This window comes from Protopterus annectens, chromosome 12.part0, assembly GCF_019279795.1.
Source record: "Protopterus annectens isolate FY-2018-M chromosome 12.part0, PAN1.0, whole genome shotgun sequence".
NCBI classification, from domain to species: Eukaryota; Metazoa; Chordata; order Ceratodontiformes; family Protopteridae; genus Protopterus; species Protopterus annectens.
In genome coordinates, this window is record NC_056746.1 from 138,506,596 (window position 1) to 138,526,495 (window position 19,900).

The window sequence follows — 19,900 nt, forward strand, 5'->3', positions numbered from 1 at the left end:
GAGAAATCTGAAACTGAGAGAGAATTGGGCAGGAAAGGGGCTATATGGTGGGCTAAAGGGAAGACAGCCATCAAGTTAGTGCTGTGAATGTTGAAGGAGTAGATGCATCATGGACAGGTTGAGGAGATTTGAAATGAAGAAGGGAAGAGGGATACCCTAAACAGGGCTATAAGGGCAGTATTCAAAAGTTTCTCTGAGAATTTATATTTAAGGCTACTGAGGGCTGAGGGGAGCTTTGCATAATGGTGGGAAATACCACTTTTGCATAAAGACAAGAATAAGTTATATAGGCTGATAGGGAGAGGGGATGTTATTGCAGCAGGTGGATACATGAAAAAAGGAATAGCAGGGGGCCCTGACAGAATTCCTATTCGTACATAAATTAGTAGGAACAGAAATGGAGAAGCCAGTGTTTAAGCTGTTTAATGAAGTTGTGGGTGCAGGGGGGCAGCTTTCATGCTTGTTTTACCATAATGGAAGGCAGACTTGAAGGACCCTGAAAATGTCTTCCTGATTTACTTATGCAGTTTGGATGCTTAGATATTACAAGGGTTTTCATAGCATGGTTGTAGAATTTCTTCCACACAGGGTTTATTAGTGGTGACTTCTTCATGGGTCTTTGGAAACTGTTACTCTGTTTCATGGTACGGGCAGGAAAAAGGGTAAAATAATGGTGGGAACAGTTCCTGACAAACATGGGAAAGGCTTTTGATACAGTTAATTAAGAGCTTATGCTGCTTCAGTAAAAATGATAGTTGGAGAGTTTAATGTCTTAATTGCAACTGCAGCACGTTACAAGGAGCTGATAGTAAGGGGTAATAATCAGTGGAAGTATCTGATAAGATTTCTTTATGGGGGATGCAAGGTAAGGATACACCTGATGGAAAAGGTGGCAAAGAAGACAAAGCCTCACTTAAAAAGCCAAGAGGGTAAGGGTAGAACAAGTAATATAAATGTATTTGTGGATAATTGCATGCTCCTGTGAGACTGCAGGAGTGTTACACATTTTTAAATATTTTGGTCTGGAAACTGGTTTCTGCTATTGCCCCATATTAAAGCTGGTGATTATAGCTGGCTGGGGGAAAAGAAATCAGGAGGAATTAGACTCATTCTGCTCAATAGGAGGGGGGAAATACCTGAGGAGTGAAGGTACTCCTTGTGGTCCAGGAGGTGTAGGAAAAAATAGGCTGAAAGAAAGACAGTTGCAGCAGCATTGGATAAATGACTGAGTGAAGTCCATACACTAGGATGATGGATAACAGTTTTACAAGTACTAATAGTACCCCTGACATTGTAGCTTCTTCAGTGCATAGGCAGACATCTTAAGGATAAAGTAATAGCAGAGATACAGAAAGTGTGTGAGTATTTTGTCTGGAAAGGAAGGAGGGGCCACGTTGTTAATAGCAGTTTAGCAGCAAGTAGGAAGTGTGAAGGTTGGGGTACACCAGATTTTGGGGGATATATTGGATAATAAACATGGATCAAAGACTAAGAGGATTGGAAGGTATTTGGCCGTGAAGGGTGTTGTTGGAGGAAACACAGGATGTACACAGTTTGGGCTTACTTCATAAGTTAGAGTAGAATGCAATTAAGGCAATCAAAAAGAAAAGAGAATAAAATGGGAAAGGCAAGTGTTACAAGCAAAGTGCAGGCTGGGGAATATCTTGAAGTGGGAAACATGCAAAGAATTTAGAGAGTAGCTGGTGGATTGGGAAGCCCAAGGCTTGTCTTTGCTGAAGAGTTGTATTCAAACAGTAATTATCAAAAATACAGCATTCCCTTTGACTGTGAATTCTTGTCTGGCTGCTGCCGCCACCTCAAAACCTGTTCATTCTCATTCCTCTAAACAAACTGAACTAGTATAATCCATGTTTTATGAAATGTCCTCTTTGTCAAAGACAATGACAGGCTATAGGCATTTTCAGTATCCAGAGTTTGTTTTGCAAATCCATTGCACAATGCCATCTTAGATATGTAAATCCCAAGCAATCCAAATATTCTTCTCCTTATAATCCAACAGGCTCACAAATTCCTGTTCCTTGCTATATCTCTTAAACTCACCAGCTGGTGCTCTGTACCGTATGTCCAAACGTCTCTAGGGTTTTAGCTCAAGCTTCACTAGCAGTGCTACCAAAGCATCACTCTCTTTCACTGTATCATCATCATTACTGCACAAAGGGCAGAGGGCTGGCATAATGGTTAAGGTGTTTGCCTTACAAACACAAGGAACAGGGTTTGATTTTGATCTCTGAAGTCAATTGGCTAGGCTTAAAATGACCGGCAAGAGCAGCCAGCCTAGTACTTTCCTATGAACAACTCCAATTACCTGATGTAACTACTCATCTGTCCTGCTAAAACCTTTAGTTCCTGCATTATTCCTCCATGGGCCACACTAATATCCCTCGCTGACAATTTGTGGCTTGACCTGTGCATCACTATGGCTAGAGTCCTCTTTATATTCCTCACTTTTCAATTTCTACACTAAAACAACCTCCTCTACAAGCTCCCCGTTCCACTGCCGTTATCAAAAAATGATACAGTAACACGGCAACATCAACAATTTCATGTTAAACAACTTTAACCAAAAATATTTATTAAAATTCAAATGTTATAACACCAAATTGTTTCAGAATGCTTGACATTAATTGATGGAAATGCTGACCCATGCATATGGTATGGTCAAACCAAAAAGCCAAATATCTTAAAAAAAAAAAGAATTCTAATTGAAATGGACACTTTGCATCAGTCTGGCTAATGGCTAATGGACTTTAGTAAATAAATAAGATACTATGAGGGAACTTATACATGTGAATGAATGGAAAATTAATTTTTGATAGCTGTTTAGAAGTGTAGCACCCAGTTCTTCCTCCAGGTACAGAAATCTGACCTAAGGAATTTAAAACGTATGCATCTTTACCACATACGTGCATCTTGGGGGTGTGGAGTGACATCCAATCAGCTTTATTTATTACTCAGTGAAACAGAATGAATCTGAAAGCTAAATACTATCATTCCTGTTTTGCAAAGTAATGAATAGACTGATATGCACTCAGGTGTTTACAGAAATAATAATAAAGTGAGGTTCACCCTATATTCATGGGTTCTATTCCATTAGCATAGTGTATAACCTAATCATACATTACTGCCAGGATAACTTCAGCAACAAATGTCTAGAGCCGTAATTACTAAGTAAATGAACAGCAACAATACATATGGTATTACTAGGTAAATGAACAGGTCAGAAGAAATGTGCAATAACAAGCTAAGCATCTGCCTTCAGTGAAGTTACATCAGTATTTTCTGATAGAGAGGCACACTGATAACAGAAGAAATGAAATGGAGTTAGAGTATAGTTTCCTAAAAAACGTTCCATCTTGAATTTGACTAAGGATTTGTATTTTTCAGTGGATCTGTAGCCTTTATAATTTCCTCTCCCTGCAATTCCTTTAATGATTTCAGAAACAAATCCAGAAAATTACTTTGAATGATTTTTTTTTAGTCAGTTATAATATCAGCATCTAAAACCAGTCAGGAATGTGGGAGCTCTCAAAGGTATTTTTTTATTTTTGAAAATATTTTTATTCATTTTCAAATCAAAGGTAATTTTGAGTCCCAAAAACATATTTTATTTTATTTATTTTACATTTGTTGACCGGGATAGTCCGACTGGATACATGTCCATTTTCAGCGGAGGCCCGGGGAGAAAAGCCCCAAGATAATAATACACATTGAACATTTAGTAAATGCTAGTTTCAAGCAGATTATAGTCATAAGCAATACCAGCATTTAGCACATATAGTACTAACTTATTATAAAACACTTTACAAAACATAACATTATTTTCAAAGTTAAACATACATAACATTGCATTCAGGTTTAAGACACACTGAGCAGCAGTTATACAATTGACCCTTCCTGAAATGGAGTGGTAGAAAAAAGTTAGAAGTAGTTGAAGGTAAGGCACCTAAGAAATAGAGAGGTCACTAGTCGGGGTTAGTGCAAGGACATAACCAATGAGTTTTGAAGTATTTCTTGAGTTTGTTTTTGAATTGAGTTAGTGAGCGTTCTAGGGTCAAGTCAGCTGGGAGTCTGTTCCATATTTTTCCAACAGAATTGGCAAACAGAGAGTCCACAGCTGAGTAGTTGGATTTGTATGTTTGAACTAGGAGTCTAGTGGATGATCACAGTGGCTGGGTGCTGGTGTAGGGGCTGATAATATTTTTAGTGCAGGTGTATTTTCTGGTTGGTAAAGGACTTTATGTGCCACTATTAGCTGGTTGAACTGCAGTAGGCTTGGCAGTTCAAGCCATCCTATGCGATTTAGGTTGTGACAGTGGTGTGTCTGGTAGGCTTTGCCAGTAGCAAATCTGGCAATGTGGTTATAGCAAGATGATAGTTTATTAAGATCTGTTTGTTTAAGTTGGAGAATAGAGGTGAGGCATAGAGAAGAGTTGATAGCAGATGGGAATGGGTAATTGCAGTTCTAGCAAGTGGGGTAAGGAAAGGTTTGATTTTGTAAAGAGAGCCAAGTTTTTTATTAATGGGTTTGATAGTTTGATTGATATGCGCATCAAACTTCAGGTTGTTATCAACTATGACACCCAGTAGTTTAGTTTGGGCTTTTGGGGAGATGATAGTGCCATTGTTAGCAGTTATGTTGAAGGCTGGCAGGGGGGTCCTGCATGTGGGGGAGAAGAGGAGCAACTTAGTTTTGTTGGGGTTTAGGATTAGATGTTGATTGGAGAGCCATTTTCATAGGTTCATAGGTTGGTACTGAGCTATCTGCCTGAAGGCATATATTAGCCCAGCCACGTTGTGCGGTATTCACCACCCCTTTAGTAGTTCCCTAGACCCTTGTACTAGCAGCTAGTACCCTTGGCCCCTATCTAGTAGTGCTGTTGGTATGATCCCCGGTGTGAACTTTCTGTTACCCATCCACTCATCAAGGTTCCCCTTGAAGAGTGATAGTGAGGGGCTCTGTCTTATGTAGATCGGGACCCTGTTCCATAGTAAGGGAAGTCTCTGCAAAGGGAATCTATCCCTCCAGCATGTTCTGTTCATTGTTGTGTTGAGGTTTATATCCCTAGAGTGTGTAGCTCGAGTAGATTTGGTTTTGCTAAGATGGAGCATGTTCAACAATTCTGGGTTGGACATGGCTCTGTATGTTAGATAGAGATTGCCTCTGAGAAAGCGGTATGCAACAGAGAACAGTCTTAGCTTTTTCAATCGTGCTGCATAGGGCAACTGTTTGAGGCCAGTAATCCTCTTGGTTAGGTACCTCTGTGGTCTCTCCAGCTACTGGAGATGTCTAGCCGGGTACATTCCAATTGGTGCATTGTACTCAATAGTGGGTCTAATGAGGGAAGAGTAGAGGGGCACCATTACATCCTTAGATCTTGATGCAAACCCTTTCATGATCAGATGGGTCACATAGAAGGATTATCTAACCACCTTGGCAACATGGTTATCAAAGGAAAGCTGACTATCTACTTGGGTCCCTAGATCCCTTATTTCTTCTTCAGATTTCAGGGGATTACCTCCTATGTTGTAGTTTGTGGGTATTGAAGGTAATTTGGGTTAATGTGAATAAAGTAGCTGGTGAGGTGTCAGAACAAATCAAGGTGGAGTCATCTACATATTGAATGCAGGTGGTATCTGGGATAACTGAATGAAGGTTGTTGATAAAGATGGAGAAAAGAAGGGGTCCTAGTATCGAGCCCTGGGGGACTCCTAAAGTGATGGGTAGGCGAGATGAAATAGTTTCAGTGAAAATCTGCATTCAGCAAACTGACTTTGCCATTTCTTCTCTGTTGCACAACAATGAAGTTAAAATATATAAGTTTATGAGTGTGAGGGGTTGCCCCACATTTTTTGTTGTAGAGGGGCTTAGGCACCTGCAAAAAAATCTGTATTTTAAGTTCACTGAATGTGGTTTACAGAGAAATCATTTCAGAGCTTTGGGACTCACTGAAACTACCTGAAACGATTCAACATGAATTGAAACAATCAGATGGTTGAATGTATATTGGCAGCTCTGGAACATGTTGGAAGTAGTAGACTTGTAATGATTAACTCCTCAGCCAAACAATGGCTGTGTTACACTCGACTGACTAACCTGTCATCCTTTAAGGAGGCACTTCTGGTTTGATTATGCAGTTAAAGAGAGTGCCACATGGATCTAGCCTCATGGTGCACTTTTCTGTAAGACTGGGGGATGTTTACAGCAGAGTAATCTGCTGTGACCACCTTTGTGTTTTATACTATCCTTGGCTACTGACCCTTGCTTCACTGCTAAAGCTATGACACATAATTACTTATGTGCTCATCAGCTATCCTTTGCTGGAGAAGACAAAAACTGGAAAAATAGAAAAGATGGGCATTTTTGTCTTTTGCTTCTTCCTTTACTATTACAAGATGTGGGTCAGGGTGGGTCCAGCAACTTTAACACTGTTAGACTGTCTTAAAGCATGAATTTAAATAAGGCCTTTGAATAGAATTTAGCTCCCACACAGGCCTGTGAATAGAACTTAGCCCCCACACAGGCCTGTGAATAGAACTTAGCCCCCACACAGGTCTGTGAATAAAACTTAGCCCCCCACACAGGCCTGTGAATAGAACTTAGCCCCCACACAAAAATGTGTCTGTTAGCCACAGCCTCTGTAGGTAGCTGTTTTATATTTACAAGCAGCAGATTAGGTCAGTGCTGCATAATCTGCCAGGTCACATGAGTGAGGTTAAAGTACACAGTGCTGCAAGCATAAAATCTGTAACTGAGAATGCCTTCAATGAAAACAGCTCCATTCACCAACAGTTTGCTGTTCACATACCTCATTTACCATCATGGGAGCTGTGTTACAGCTATAAGCATAATTTCACTAGTTTAAAAACAGAGCCCAGTTGAAAACCACGAGATGTAAATAAATATGCTCCATTTGTAAAGCGACCCATTGTGAGTTTATTGGTTTTTCTTAGTTTTATTTGGCTGCACGACATACACACGTATTTTTGGATTAGATAATTTCATTGGTACCTCCTGAAAGTGTTTTTTTTTATCTTTGGGTGATATTTTATGTATAAATTTGTAATTTGTAGAATAATAATGAAAAAAATTCAGGTGTTGATGATGTAAAGTGGGAATAATGAAAGACAAAATGTAATAAAGCGCTGCTTTTAAAATCAGTACCATTTTCGGCTTATGCTATGTGCAGCCCTCCTAATATATTCACAATTTCAGTATCCATAAATCATCAGGCTCTACTTATTAGTTTCCCCTCAAGTGTTTGGTAGTGCCCTGTATAGCCACAAACACCTTGAGTTGACATTTTCCTGTAAAAGCACCATGAAAATTTCACTTATACCGAGTTGCACACAAGACAACTAGTTTGCAGGGATAAGCACGGTCCCCAGAGTTGCAAAGTGGATAGCATACCTCTCAACCTGTTATAGCAAGAAATCTGGACAAAGTAATAAGTAATGGGGGGACAAAGGCCCAAAAATAGGTACACTTTTTAAATATTGCTCTTACAAACTTAGAAAGTAGATAGAACAACAGGTTTTGCATTAGTATGAATTTTCTGAAGGGTATGAAGTCTGAAACTCAAATGACTGCCATTATAGTTTGACTTCAACCCTCAATGATTTGCCAGAAAACCACCATTTTATGAGAAAGAACCAAAAATATGAGGCAAAAATCTGGACATTCTGCAAAAATCTGTATGGTTGAGAGGTATACTTGGCATTACTTTATATTCTCGCTCCAACTTTTAATCAATAAAAAAGGAGCTATTGGCATGGATGTGAACTTTCCCACTATCTCCCCTACTGGCTTAGTAGATATGGGCATCCTTAGGTAATGTAGAAATAGCCTCATATTTACCGACAACCAGTTAATTCTCAAACTGATACAGTATGTGACAGATGTATTTACACAGTCACTGGAGGCAATTCTCTCACATAAAAGAACTCCTAATTGCCAATAAGGTAGTCAATAGTACACACACTGCACCCTTCATACAGAATTCAAAGCAGACACATAGACTCACATATACTTAGACAACCATCCTAATCTCCAAAGACCTCCTAGACAAAGTACACATAACAAACACCCTCAGCAACCCCAAATGCATTCTTTCAAAACAACCCACATCAACATGTACAGCCACATCTCATGGAGCCTCTACTTCTAAGGCCATAAGGCAAGCTATGACACAATTTAATATTCTGGTCATTGGAGACTCCATTGTGAATCACACTGATGTCTCTCTCACCAGGGTGAGTAAGAAGAAAGTCACAGTCAGTTACTTATCAGAGGCCAGGATCTGCCACATTATGCACATAATCAGGGCATTGGACCACAGTTATGGATATGACTCAGTCATAGTCCATGTGGGTCCAAATGACTTGAGACATACCTCCCTTAACTATATGAAGAGAGACATCATGGAGCTCTTGGAATATGTGTCTCAGGCTGCTATGAGCCTAACGTTGAGCAACATTCTACCTTCTCCAAGGATGATACCACAGATGAACAGAATATGACTGACTTCAATAATTGGCTTAGTTTCTGGTATCATTCTAAAGGGGATGTGTGTGCAGTATTTGTCAGCATGGAAGGAGATGATCAGCAGACCACACTGCTTTGCCAGGGATAGTCTGCACATTGCCCTTCTAGGCTTTTGAATATATTAGCTAAAACATTATTCTCCCACATAGTGCCTTTTATAGGCAATGCCAAACTGAAAGTACTTCTGACATAGCAAATCAAAACCAAGAAAATCTAAATGTGCTACTGCTCAATACTAGGAGTCTGAACAAGAAACTCCACTCCCTACAAGCTCTGCTCACCTTAGAGAATACCGACGTCCATGCCATAATTGAGACATGCTTTAAAGCCAAGCAGAGCACACCGACAGTGCAAGGTTATAATGCCTTCCACAAATTTAGACCAGCTACTACACAGACAGGGGCTAAAGGTGGAGGTGTCTCAGTTTACATAAAAATAAATATACCTCAAGGCTGGTTAAACAGGACAATGCACTTGAGCTTCTCCATGTTCAAATCACCACAGGAAAATCCAATATCATTTTTTATAAGCTATATGTCCTTCTATATGACCCAGGTAACCCACACCATGTATTTAAACTTATTGGAAAAATTCATTATCCAACCCAATACTATATTCATGGGTGACTTTAATTGCCCCTGTATTACCTGGGAGTCGTATATGACACCAAATGTACAAGCACAGCTATTCCTAGATTTTGTAAACACAAACTCCATGAACCAGATTGTCAGTATATCAACAAGGAGTGCAATCATACTGGATCTGGTCCTTACTAATATGGGAGAATGCTGCACAGCCCCTAGCATAATGTCTTCTGGTAAGGTCAGATCACAGAATGGTCTCCTTTGAAGTAAAAATAAAACCTGGACTGCCAGCTATCCCTTAAATATTCGGGAGCTACTCTAAGGCTAACTTCCTACTATTAAGTGATAACCTGGCAAAATTTCAAGCCCCCATAAACCCTGAGACCACTGCTGCCTATGCAGAACTGTTCACAGAAACCCTGTGCAATCATGTTGATAGCTGCATAGAGGCAGCTGTACCCACAAGGAATAAGTACAGAACTAACTGAAAAAACAAGCCACCCTGGTGGAATCACAACATCAATAGGCTGTATAACAGAAGGAAGAAAATCATTTCAAAAATTAGGAGGTGCAGCACCCAGCAGGATAAAAGCAGTGTCACCAAACTAAACAAACAACTCAGAGGACAAATAAAGTCTACCAAAGCCACATTTGAGATGCATTTGGCCTCCCAGGCCAAGGACAATCACAAGGCATTATTTAGCTATGTCTGCAACCTCAAAGGCAATACACAGTTGTGTGCAGAGCTCACTGTAAATGGAGCCACCTATAATGAGCCAGAAGATATAGCAAACCTATTGGCCAACAACTTTAGCTCCATCTTTACCCCTCTCTCCCCATCAACCTTCCCTCAGTAAATACCATCAAATACAACTCCCCTGCTATCACTAGGGAACAGGTCCTTAATGCTCTGTCTAAGGCCAAGCACACTGCATCAATGGGCCCAGACTTTATCCCAAGATACCTTCTAAATGGCAACAAACATGATTTATCAGGCCCTCTGGAATTGCTATTTTAACTGTAGCCTCCAAACAGGCATCGTGCCTCATGAATGGAGAACAGCAACAGTCAATTCCTCTGCACAAATTTGGGCCATCTACAGACCCTGGAAATTACAGACCCATAGGTCTCACTAGTCTCATATGCAAAGTCATGGGAAGAGTTATCGTGGAAATGATCAATAATGGCATAGGAAATCTTCAGACACTGGACCCAACCCAATGTGGTTTCATTAATGGCAGAGCATGCCTACTCAACCTGGTGGACTTCTTTGAAAAGGTCATCAAAACAATGGATGAGGGCAAAAAGGTTCACACTGCCTACCTTGACCTGGTCAAGACATTTGACACAATGCCCCATTTGGGCATTTTTGCCAAACTTAAAAGGTTAGGTACAAACCCTTATGTAACCCAGTAGATAGCCAGCTGCCTCACAGACAAGACCCAGGAAGTTAGAATTGGGGAGTCCACCTCTACAAGAAAGCCAGTCACAAGTGGATTCCTTCAGTGATTGGAGCTGGGACTTCTTCTTTTTGGAATTTGCTTCTTGGAAGTCAAGGCCAACATCAGTGGCCTCTGGATTACTAAATTTGCATATGATTGCAAATTAGGCACTGTCATTGAACTGCCCACTGACACAAATGTTCTGCAGGAAGGGATGACACAGATAAACAACTGGTGCCAGAGCCAGGGACTCAAACTAAATGTCAGTAAATGCACAATAGTATTCTTTTGGAAGTCATCCACCCATGGTAACAATCATACTGACAACACACCCCTAAGAGCTGCCCCAGTAGTCAGGGCCCTGGGGGCACACATAGACAGTAATCTAGCCTTTGACCATCATGTGTCTGTCTACAGTAGTGAGTAAATTGTTCTATGTAATGCAACTTATAAACAAAGGCTAAGTCCAAAGAAGTCATTGTTCCACTGTATTCAGCATTCATCAGACCTGTCATTAAGTACAATATCCCCTTTGGTATGTACCTAACCAGGTATATCCAACAATTAGAAGATCCATAGAGGTTCCTCACTAAAAGTATACAGAGAGTAAGTAAAATGTCCTATGCAGACTGCCTCAAGGCCCTATCCCTGTATTCTGTCTCCTACAGGCTGAGAGGAGATATATGCCTGGCATACAGGGCATTGAAAGATCCCACTCTAATGGACCTCCTGCATATCCACAAAACAAACAGCACCAGACTTACCCATTCTAATGACTTAACCCTTGCCTATGATATAAATAGGACCCGATGGAGAGATAGGAATATATCACAGAGACTACTCCATCCATGGAACAGGCTCCCTATCCATGTGAAGCAGAGTTCCTCCCTAACCCAATTCAAGTGTAACTTGGACAATTGTATGGGGAACAGGAAATTCATCCCTGGTTTGACACCTATGTTTCTAATCGACACAGGCAACCTGTAAATGTTTCATCTCTCAAGCCCCTGCTTATACTTATCAAGGGTACCAGAATTTGTCAGAGATTTGAGATGCATGGCTAGGCTTAAAAAGGCCCATGTAGTCATTAGCTTAGTAAACACCTATGAATCTATTCACGGGTGTATTTATTTACAGGCTTATAAATTGCTGGTAAATATATTTAGCTCTTTACACATACACACACACACACACACACACACACACACACACACACACACACACACACACACACACACACACACACATATATATATATATATATATATATATATATATATATATATATATATATATATATATATATATATATTGTTTTCTGTAATAGATTCATCTGAATACCCACCTATGTGGAAGAGTATGGAATGGTGGAATGGGAGGTAAACACTTATCAGTTATGAGGTCATGAAGAAATGGACAGATCTTGCTTTGGGGTGTCTCTGGCTGAGGTTCCAGCAATACATGTGACCTCAGCTGCAGACATCAGCATTTAATCAGATTTCTAATACTCTGCTTGGTGCTACCCCCCCCCCCGAGGCAATTCTAATGTCTATAAGGGTAATGAAATAGGCAGCACCACATTTTCCCCTAAAGGATAGGTATACTGTTAACACATTTTGTATGAAATGCACAGTCACAAAACTTTGGTACTGATAGAGCGACAAGTTGGGTTGGGAGGGTGGCCTAATGGTTAAGGTGTTTGCCTTACAAACACAAAGTGCAGGGTTTGAGTCTCACAAGGGATAATTGGCTAAGCTTAAAATGTCTCGCAAGGGCAGTTAGCTTAGTACTTATCTATGAACCTATAAGTTCTGCAGAAAATGATCAGCCTTAAGAGTTTGTGTTATACCTGCATTCATGGTACCCTACCGTAATAATGCTGTTATGAGAATTGCTGCATTCAGTAACGGCAGTATAATATCTTCATCCTCATCAACCCTTTTCCCCGTTTTCTATATGGGAACAGGGAACAGGGTGTCATTTCAACTGTTGCCCTGTTTCTAAATTTAATGTCACTCCTCTACCTTCTGTGACAGTCATGTCTAACTGTCACAGGTCTTCTCTCCCACAATCTGTTTGATGGATGCCCTCATTTCCTTTTGCTTCTTCCTGTCTCTCCCAAATCTTCTTCACCAGATTGTTGTCTGCTTTTCTGCACATGTGCCTGAACCACTGTTATCTGTTCTCTTTGACTTTCTCTGTTATTGGAGCTACTTGGGCTTCTGCTCTTATGTCCTCGTTTCTTTGTCTGTCCCAGTGTGCATCCTACCACCTGTTTCAGGCACTTCATGTACATCACTTCCTGCTTCCTTAACTGCTGTGCTGCCCAGGTTTCTGTAACATACAGTAGTGCTGATCACACCACTGTTCTGTAAATCTAACTTTTCAGCTTCTTTAGCATTCTTCTATCACACACTACCCCTGACAATCTGTGCGACTTGGCTCCTTTGATTTTAATATAATATCCATCCATCCTTTACTCCTTTTTCTCATGTGTGCACTTGGGTTTTGGGTGTGACTTCAACAGTGACAATCATCTTGAGCCAAGATTTATACCGCTGGGTGAATAGCCCTGCCGGGATACTTCATCTGTACCACTCACTTGCACACACACACTCGCACCTATGGGCAATTTAGAGTGCCCAATCCACCTACTGCATGTCTTTGGAACATGGGAGGAAACCAGAGCACCTGGAGGAAAACCCACACGATTGCAGGGAGGACATGCAGACTACACACAGAAGGCACCCCAGCCGAGAATCGAACTGGATAACCTCTTGCTGTGAGGTGACAATGCTAACTGCTGCATCACTGCTATAGTATCACCAATATCAGATTAATTTTTGATATTTTTTTCTTATTGATCACACCTTTCTATACAACAAATATCAAAATATTTTTGTATTTTTTCTTGTACGGAATATGTTTGAAAATTGCATATTTTTTCATGTCTATCTATACTGCTAACATGACCCTTTTTATTTCTTCCTACAGACGAGTGGATGCTGCAAAGTTTCAGAAATGGCAGGATGAAAATACCAATTTAAATAATCTGGAGGAAGGAGAAATATTACTGAAATCCCAACAAAACTATAATAACAATTTCCCAATTGTGAAAGTTCTTTGGCGAGTGTTTGGACCATATTTTCTTGTAGGAACATTCTGCTTAGTTGTGAGTGATGTCTTCATGTTTGCTATTCCACAGGTTTTAAGGTAAGTATTACGAGCTAGTTTGTTATAGCGTACCACTTTATTATATTTTCCCATTAATTAATCTGTAAGTAGTGTGGCCTAGTGGTCATTGTTGCTTCCTCCTATTTCTAGAATCTGTAGTTTGACTCTGGCTGTCTTTGTGGAGTCTGCTCTGTTGCTGTCCACATGGGATTCCTCCTACCTGCATCGAGGTCAATTGGCTTTTCTAAATTATTTTCTAACTTTATGTTTTTGTGAATGATACTTATTGATGACCTGACATCCAATCCAGGGTGTATCTTGCTATATATCCAGTGTTTCACAAATAAGCTTCAACTTCAAATTGGATGAAGAGGTTAATGATAATAGAGGTATGGTTATTACATAACTAACGGGTGTTTTCTTCCATCCCTAGTATTTGGATTACAGTACAACACACGAAAGAGGATACTGTATGCATTTTTGTGTTCAGTGTTAAAGTTTACAGAAATTTCAGATTTCAGTAACAAGTAATTTGAAAGTGGAGACCAAGCAGAGATGCAATGAGACCTTATTTCCTACAGCTTTAATTATTTGTCATTTGTTAAGTGGGTAACTAGTTAGTCTAGGGACCCTTTTCAGCCATGACCTGCTCAAATACAATTTAGTGTATCACGTTAACAAACATGTTCTTGGGAGGTGATAGGATACTAAAGTATGAAGAGAAAACCCACACATAGATGGGGAGAGCATATTAAATCTAGACAGACAGTGATCAGAAGCTAAGACTAAAATCTAGAGCCACAAGCTGTGAGGCAGAGACTCTAATTGTGATGTTTGGCCTTTCATTTTATTTGTCACATGCTGTCTGCTGCCTATTGATCTTTCATCATCCATATTGGCTCCCATGTGGCTTCACCACCCACCACTCCAACAAAACCCCTTATTCTTTGTGCCACTAATGAATTCTCTGTGCCCACGCTGAGTCTGGAGATAGTGAGGAGTGGACGGGCAGGTATTCTTCACTAACAGAGCAGCTTATGTAGTGAAGGAATGTTGTTGAGGGGTTACAGATGCATATAGTTGGCAAATGACTCTCCTCTAGTATTTTATTTTATTTTATTTTATAGATCTTGCATTCACAGAGATGCTGTATTTACTTTGGTCTACTTTTACATCCTTATTAGCATGAAGGATGGCTGTCTTTATGGTTGACAGTCCTAATTCCAGCTACGTGAGCACTGTCTTTCCACCAGACTGCATCCTTTGAGATATGTGGCCTGTCTCTTTCTCAAACGGTAGGAGGAATTTCCCTTCACTGCTGGCTTGTGTTTCATAATAGCTGACCATTGCAGAAATTCACAGCTATGCTCACAAGCTCATCGCTGGGGGCACTTTCTGTCAGGGGGGCTATACCACTGCATGTACAATGGATACCTTCCTTTCCTATTCTACTTGTCTTCTATTTAGCCTTGATTATTTAGTCTCGATTTTATTTAGAACACGTTTGGATGGCATTACTAAAATTAATAGCGCTATTATTTAAGACTAGAAAATCAATAGATAATCACAATAAACAATAGCCCACTTTTAAAATGTTCGTATTGGATAATGTAATTATCTTCAGGAGGCAGTTTGAATAGCTTTAATAATAAATGGGCTAATGGAAAGCATTGCCTGTTTTATTTGCTGTCTTGTTGATCATAGCAAATTTAACAGCCATTATGCCAACAGCTAATTTGAATCCAAGGCTAGCTATGTCAGAGGAATGCAGAAACTTTATCAACTGCCATTGCTTCTGTTGGCAATCCTATACATTTTCAGGCATGTTTAATTATGTTAACTAACTAATAAACTTCAATATGAAAATACATAATTCCGTGCTTTTAATTGTTTAATATTTTTCCTTTAACTCACACACAGTTTGCTGCTAAACTTCATGAAAGACTCCAGGGTGCCGGTGTGGCAAGGCTACGTGTATGCTGTGCTCATATTTCTGTTTGCCTGTGTACAAACACTGCTGGTCCATCAGTACATGTATATGTGCTTCGTTGTTGGTATTAGGCTAAGAGCAGCTATCACTGGTTTGATTTACAGGAAGGTAAGTAACAAGCTTTACTTGTTTTTGTCATAATTCTTGTGGGATGTAGCAACTTTTCCCCCTTCACTCGGCCCATGTAGTGACTTACAGCCCTGAACATTCTGTGTGCCTTGTTGTGTTCTACATCAGTGTCAGATATGTAGAAAATGTGACTGAGATATGAGAAACAGTTTCAGTGGCATAATTAGCCCATTTTATTCTTAACTGGGTTTAAATACTCGTCACTTAGTCTGTTTTCTTCTCTGGTCCCTATCTGTGCAATACGTTATAATGATGAACTCTCTAGTTTAAAGTTGTAGCTAGTCCCTACAGGTATGTCCAGGGGTATATCCAGTGTTCTGTACTTGATGAAAGGCACAGCCACATTTCTGTCCTTTGCTCTGACTGAACAGGCTTTGGTGTACTGAACCACACCAAGGCAACCAAATATCTTACTTCAACGTGCTGGTTAAGTTCACAGCTTTTTCATTTTCTCCAGTCAGTTTGAAAATTAACTGTGATGTGCTGTTCTATCTTCCATTCCTCAATGAATAAGCTTTGGTGTACTGGCCTCTCCAAGGCAATCTGATATCCTACTTTGATAGTTCATGTGCACATGTTTCATTTGAAAATTTCTATTTGGTTTTAAAAAATACGTCTTTGTAAATAGTCAATGCAGTCTTAAAGGTATTTGGCTGTTTAAGAATATCTGCAGGTATTTCATAAAGAATACAGTGATTTGTATATTCAAAAGAAAAAAAATATATTTATGCATATTTTATGTTTTCTGGTAAGATGCAACTTGGTTTAGGAAAAATCTATTAGAGATTGACTTGATAATCTTAGTAGTCATGACATAAATTTTAAAAATACTGCCACGAATGGAAAAGAAACATATAATCTGGGAAGTATATTTTTATCAAGTTGTTGACTTTATATTATTTACACAGTTGTAGGTCTGAATATGAGAATTAACACTATAGCTATACTGAACCAATATGTCTAAAATCAGGGGAATTATTTTACATGACTGGTGTAATCTGATGTTGTGGTCATAATTTATTAATGGATAAATCTAAAGTGCTGTAATTAATATCAAACACTAAATGCCTGTTTTTTGTTTCTTCTTGCAATGTCTGTATTTAGGTAAGTATTAGAAATGAGTTTTTGAGACAACACTAAGAGAAAAGCCTAGCTACAGGTTAGAACTTGTCAAAAACCTGTGTAATGGGTAAAAGAGCCGATACACAATGCAAAATATGTGGCAGAAATAGAGTATTGGCTGTAGATGGACATAGACTCAGAAATAAGTTATTGACAAAAATATTCCTTACCGCTATATTTTAAGTTGAATATGCTGCATCAATAATTACAACTGTGTTACACACAGTAGGGATAGAGACGGCGGCATGATCCTGAACAGCCCAAGTAAGTATAAGTCTCTGGAGACAGGCTTTCTCCTGTCCGAAGAAATGTGTGACAGAAAATATTAAGAAGAAGAGTGGAAGCTAAATAATAAGACAGAGGATGGATATTGGTATGTCTAACATAAGCTGCATCTGCATAACATTGTAATGAGAAAATACACACCGGACCACTGAGATGGGCATTTAATGCAGTTAATTGCTACTTTAACTACACAGATAAATGTGGTCAGACATGTACATATATAGGTATTACATTTGCACAAAAATCCACACACACACACACACACACACACACACACACACACACACACACACACACACACACACACACACACACATACACACACACACACACACACACACACACACACACACACACACACACACACACACACACACACCGAGATACAAACCTATGTGCGCACACATGTACATGCACGCTTACACCCGTGTACGCACACAGACACATACACACAGCTGTACATACCCATATACAACTGCCCACACATAAACAAACACACACACACACACAGATGTACATTCACACACCACCAACACAAACCCACACACTCACACAAACTCAGCCTCAAAGACACACACACACACACACACACACACACACACACACACACACACACACACACACACACACACACACACAAAGATACAGATTCTCTCATCGCAAACACACACACACACACACACACACACACACACACACACACACACACACACACACACACACACACACACACAGGCTTATGTTTGCTCTCTCTTCTCCCACCTTACTAAAGTCATGAATGTGAATAAGAATATTCAGTAAGCACTGACACACTATAAAATATTATAACAGATTCTACTTAACTCACACATGATTATGTAGTTTCTAAAAAAGAACGTTATGGATATAAAGTGTAATATTTTCTCATGCTATATAAATGTATGCAGATTTCTAAAACGTTTATGTCTGCACATCCAGTAATTTGCAGTGTAAACACTTGAAATATTCCCTTTTATGATTTCTGTCTGCCAGTTTCTCACCACCCCCAATATATTAAATGTGTAAGTATATTATTGTCTGTAATGTTACATCAATGTATTACATTGGACTTCCTAAAACCGTAACTCTCAACTGCTCTTTATTTTGTGCTGTACTGAGTTTCAACCTCCATCACAATGTCTGCTCTGCTGTGAGTTTCAACCTCCATCACAATGTCTGCTCTGTGGTGACTGCAGATAGTTCTGATTTCTGCTTTTTTATTTCAGCCAGTGAAATATAGACTTCTTAGAGTTTTCATAATCAAAGAGACCAATGGCAGATGCTACTAGATGGTTTGTGCCAATGAATTATGTTCCAAAATAGGGCCCACGTGGTGCTTAGGGTCTGGCTTAGGATCTTCTATTTCTAGTAGTTGGAGAAGACATGTGCCAGCATAAAGAAGACAAAGGTGTTTTTTTTTCCTCTGCAGTTGCTGTCTGAGTGAGCAGATTTGATAAGGGACCTATGCTGATTGTCTAAAAAAACTCCAGCTATACTCTGTGGCATATCGTCTACTCAGAGGCGATCTCTGCTAAACATACAAGGCCATGTCAAACCCTGAGCTGTTGGACATGCTCCACTTAAAGAAATCCCAATCCTTCATAGCCACATGCTCCAGGGATCTAAACCTTGTCATCACAATAAACAAAACATGCTGGAGGGATAGGTTCCTGACCCAGGGACTCCCCAGACTCTGGAACAGACTGCCTATACATGTCAAGCAGAGCGCCTCCTTGGCACTTTTCAAAAGGAGCCTTAACGATTGGATGGGAGATAGGAAATTCACCCCGGGGATCACGTCAGTTGCCCTGTTAGACAGGGGTCCAGGGAAGTAAATATTGTGGGAAGAAATATCCAGGGAATTGTAATGGCTAGGCTTGTATAGGCTCTAGGGCCAATAGCCTAGTACAAGCCTATGAACCAATAAACCTATGAACAGAGAAATGTCAGAGAAAAACAACATTTGCCATTTCAGAACTCTGTGTTGACAGAACAAGTGATTGTGCTTCTTTTGTTTTGGAACAAAATGTATTCTGTGTGCTGCTTGTCCATCTGCATTGGTCTGTTATTTGCCTTTGGCTTTTCTCAAAGTGATTTGGGTTTCTAAAATCCTGACAGGAATGAACCCCATTCATACATCAGGGTGCAATTAGCCTATAATATAGTTATTCTGATGTATGTGCTGTCTAGAAAATAAAGATGCCACACTCAAAGTGTATTGTAATGCCCACCACTACTCACCAATATGTGATGCCACCACTGCCATCAATATGTGACGTGCCCATGCTGGGCCAGTAATCAAGGAGCCTGAATCTTCACCACTGACACTGGAGAGGGACATTCACTTGGAGTACAAATGGATACACTAAATATTTCCAGAAGCAGACCTCTCTCCATCAAGCGCAATTTCTCTTAAGAGCGCAGAGGCACATACTTAACCCGGGGTCTGGATGTCTCTATCTGTCTCCCTCCTAGTCCCCAGTTAAACTTCCTACTGGTACAGATGCAGAGTTAAGTCCGCAGCTATGTGCTCAAGCCAAGTCCTCCACCACTCTCTCTGTGAAACCAGTTCTTTGTGTTCCTGCTCCTCCAA

General features: G+C 39.9%; 1 protein-coding gene across 1 annotated transcript in view; it reads left to right on the forward strand.

The window, feature by feature from the left end:
- Positions 1-19,900, forward strand: part of LOC122816398 (multidrug resistance-associated protein 1-like) — a 786,965-nt gene that overhangs the window by 231,433 nt on the left and 535,632 nt on the right. Inside the window, exons 8-9 of the mRNA XM_044089156.1 lie at positions 13,584-13,802; positions 15,684-15,861. Of these exons, the coding sequence (XP_043945091.1) occupies positions 13,584-13,802; positions 15,684-15,861 (397 nt within the window). The remainder of the gene's footprint in view (positions 1-13,583; positions 13,803-15,683; positions 15,862-19,900) is intronic.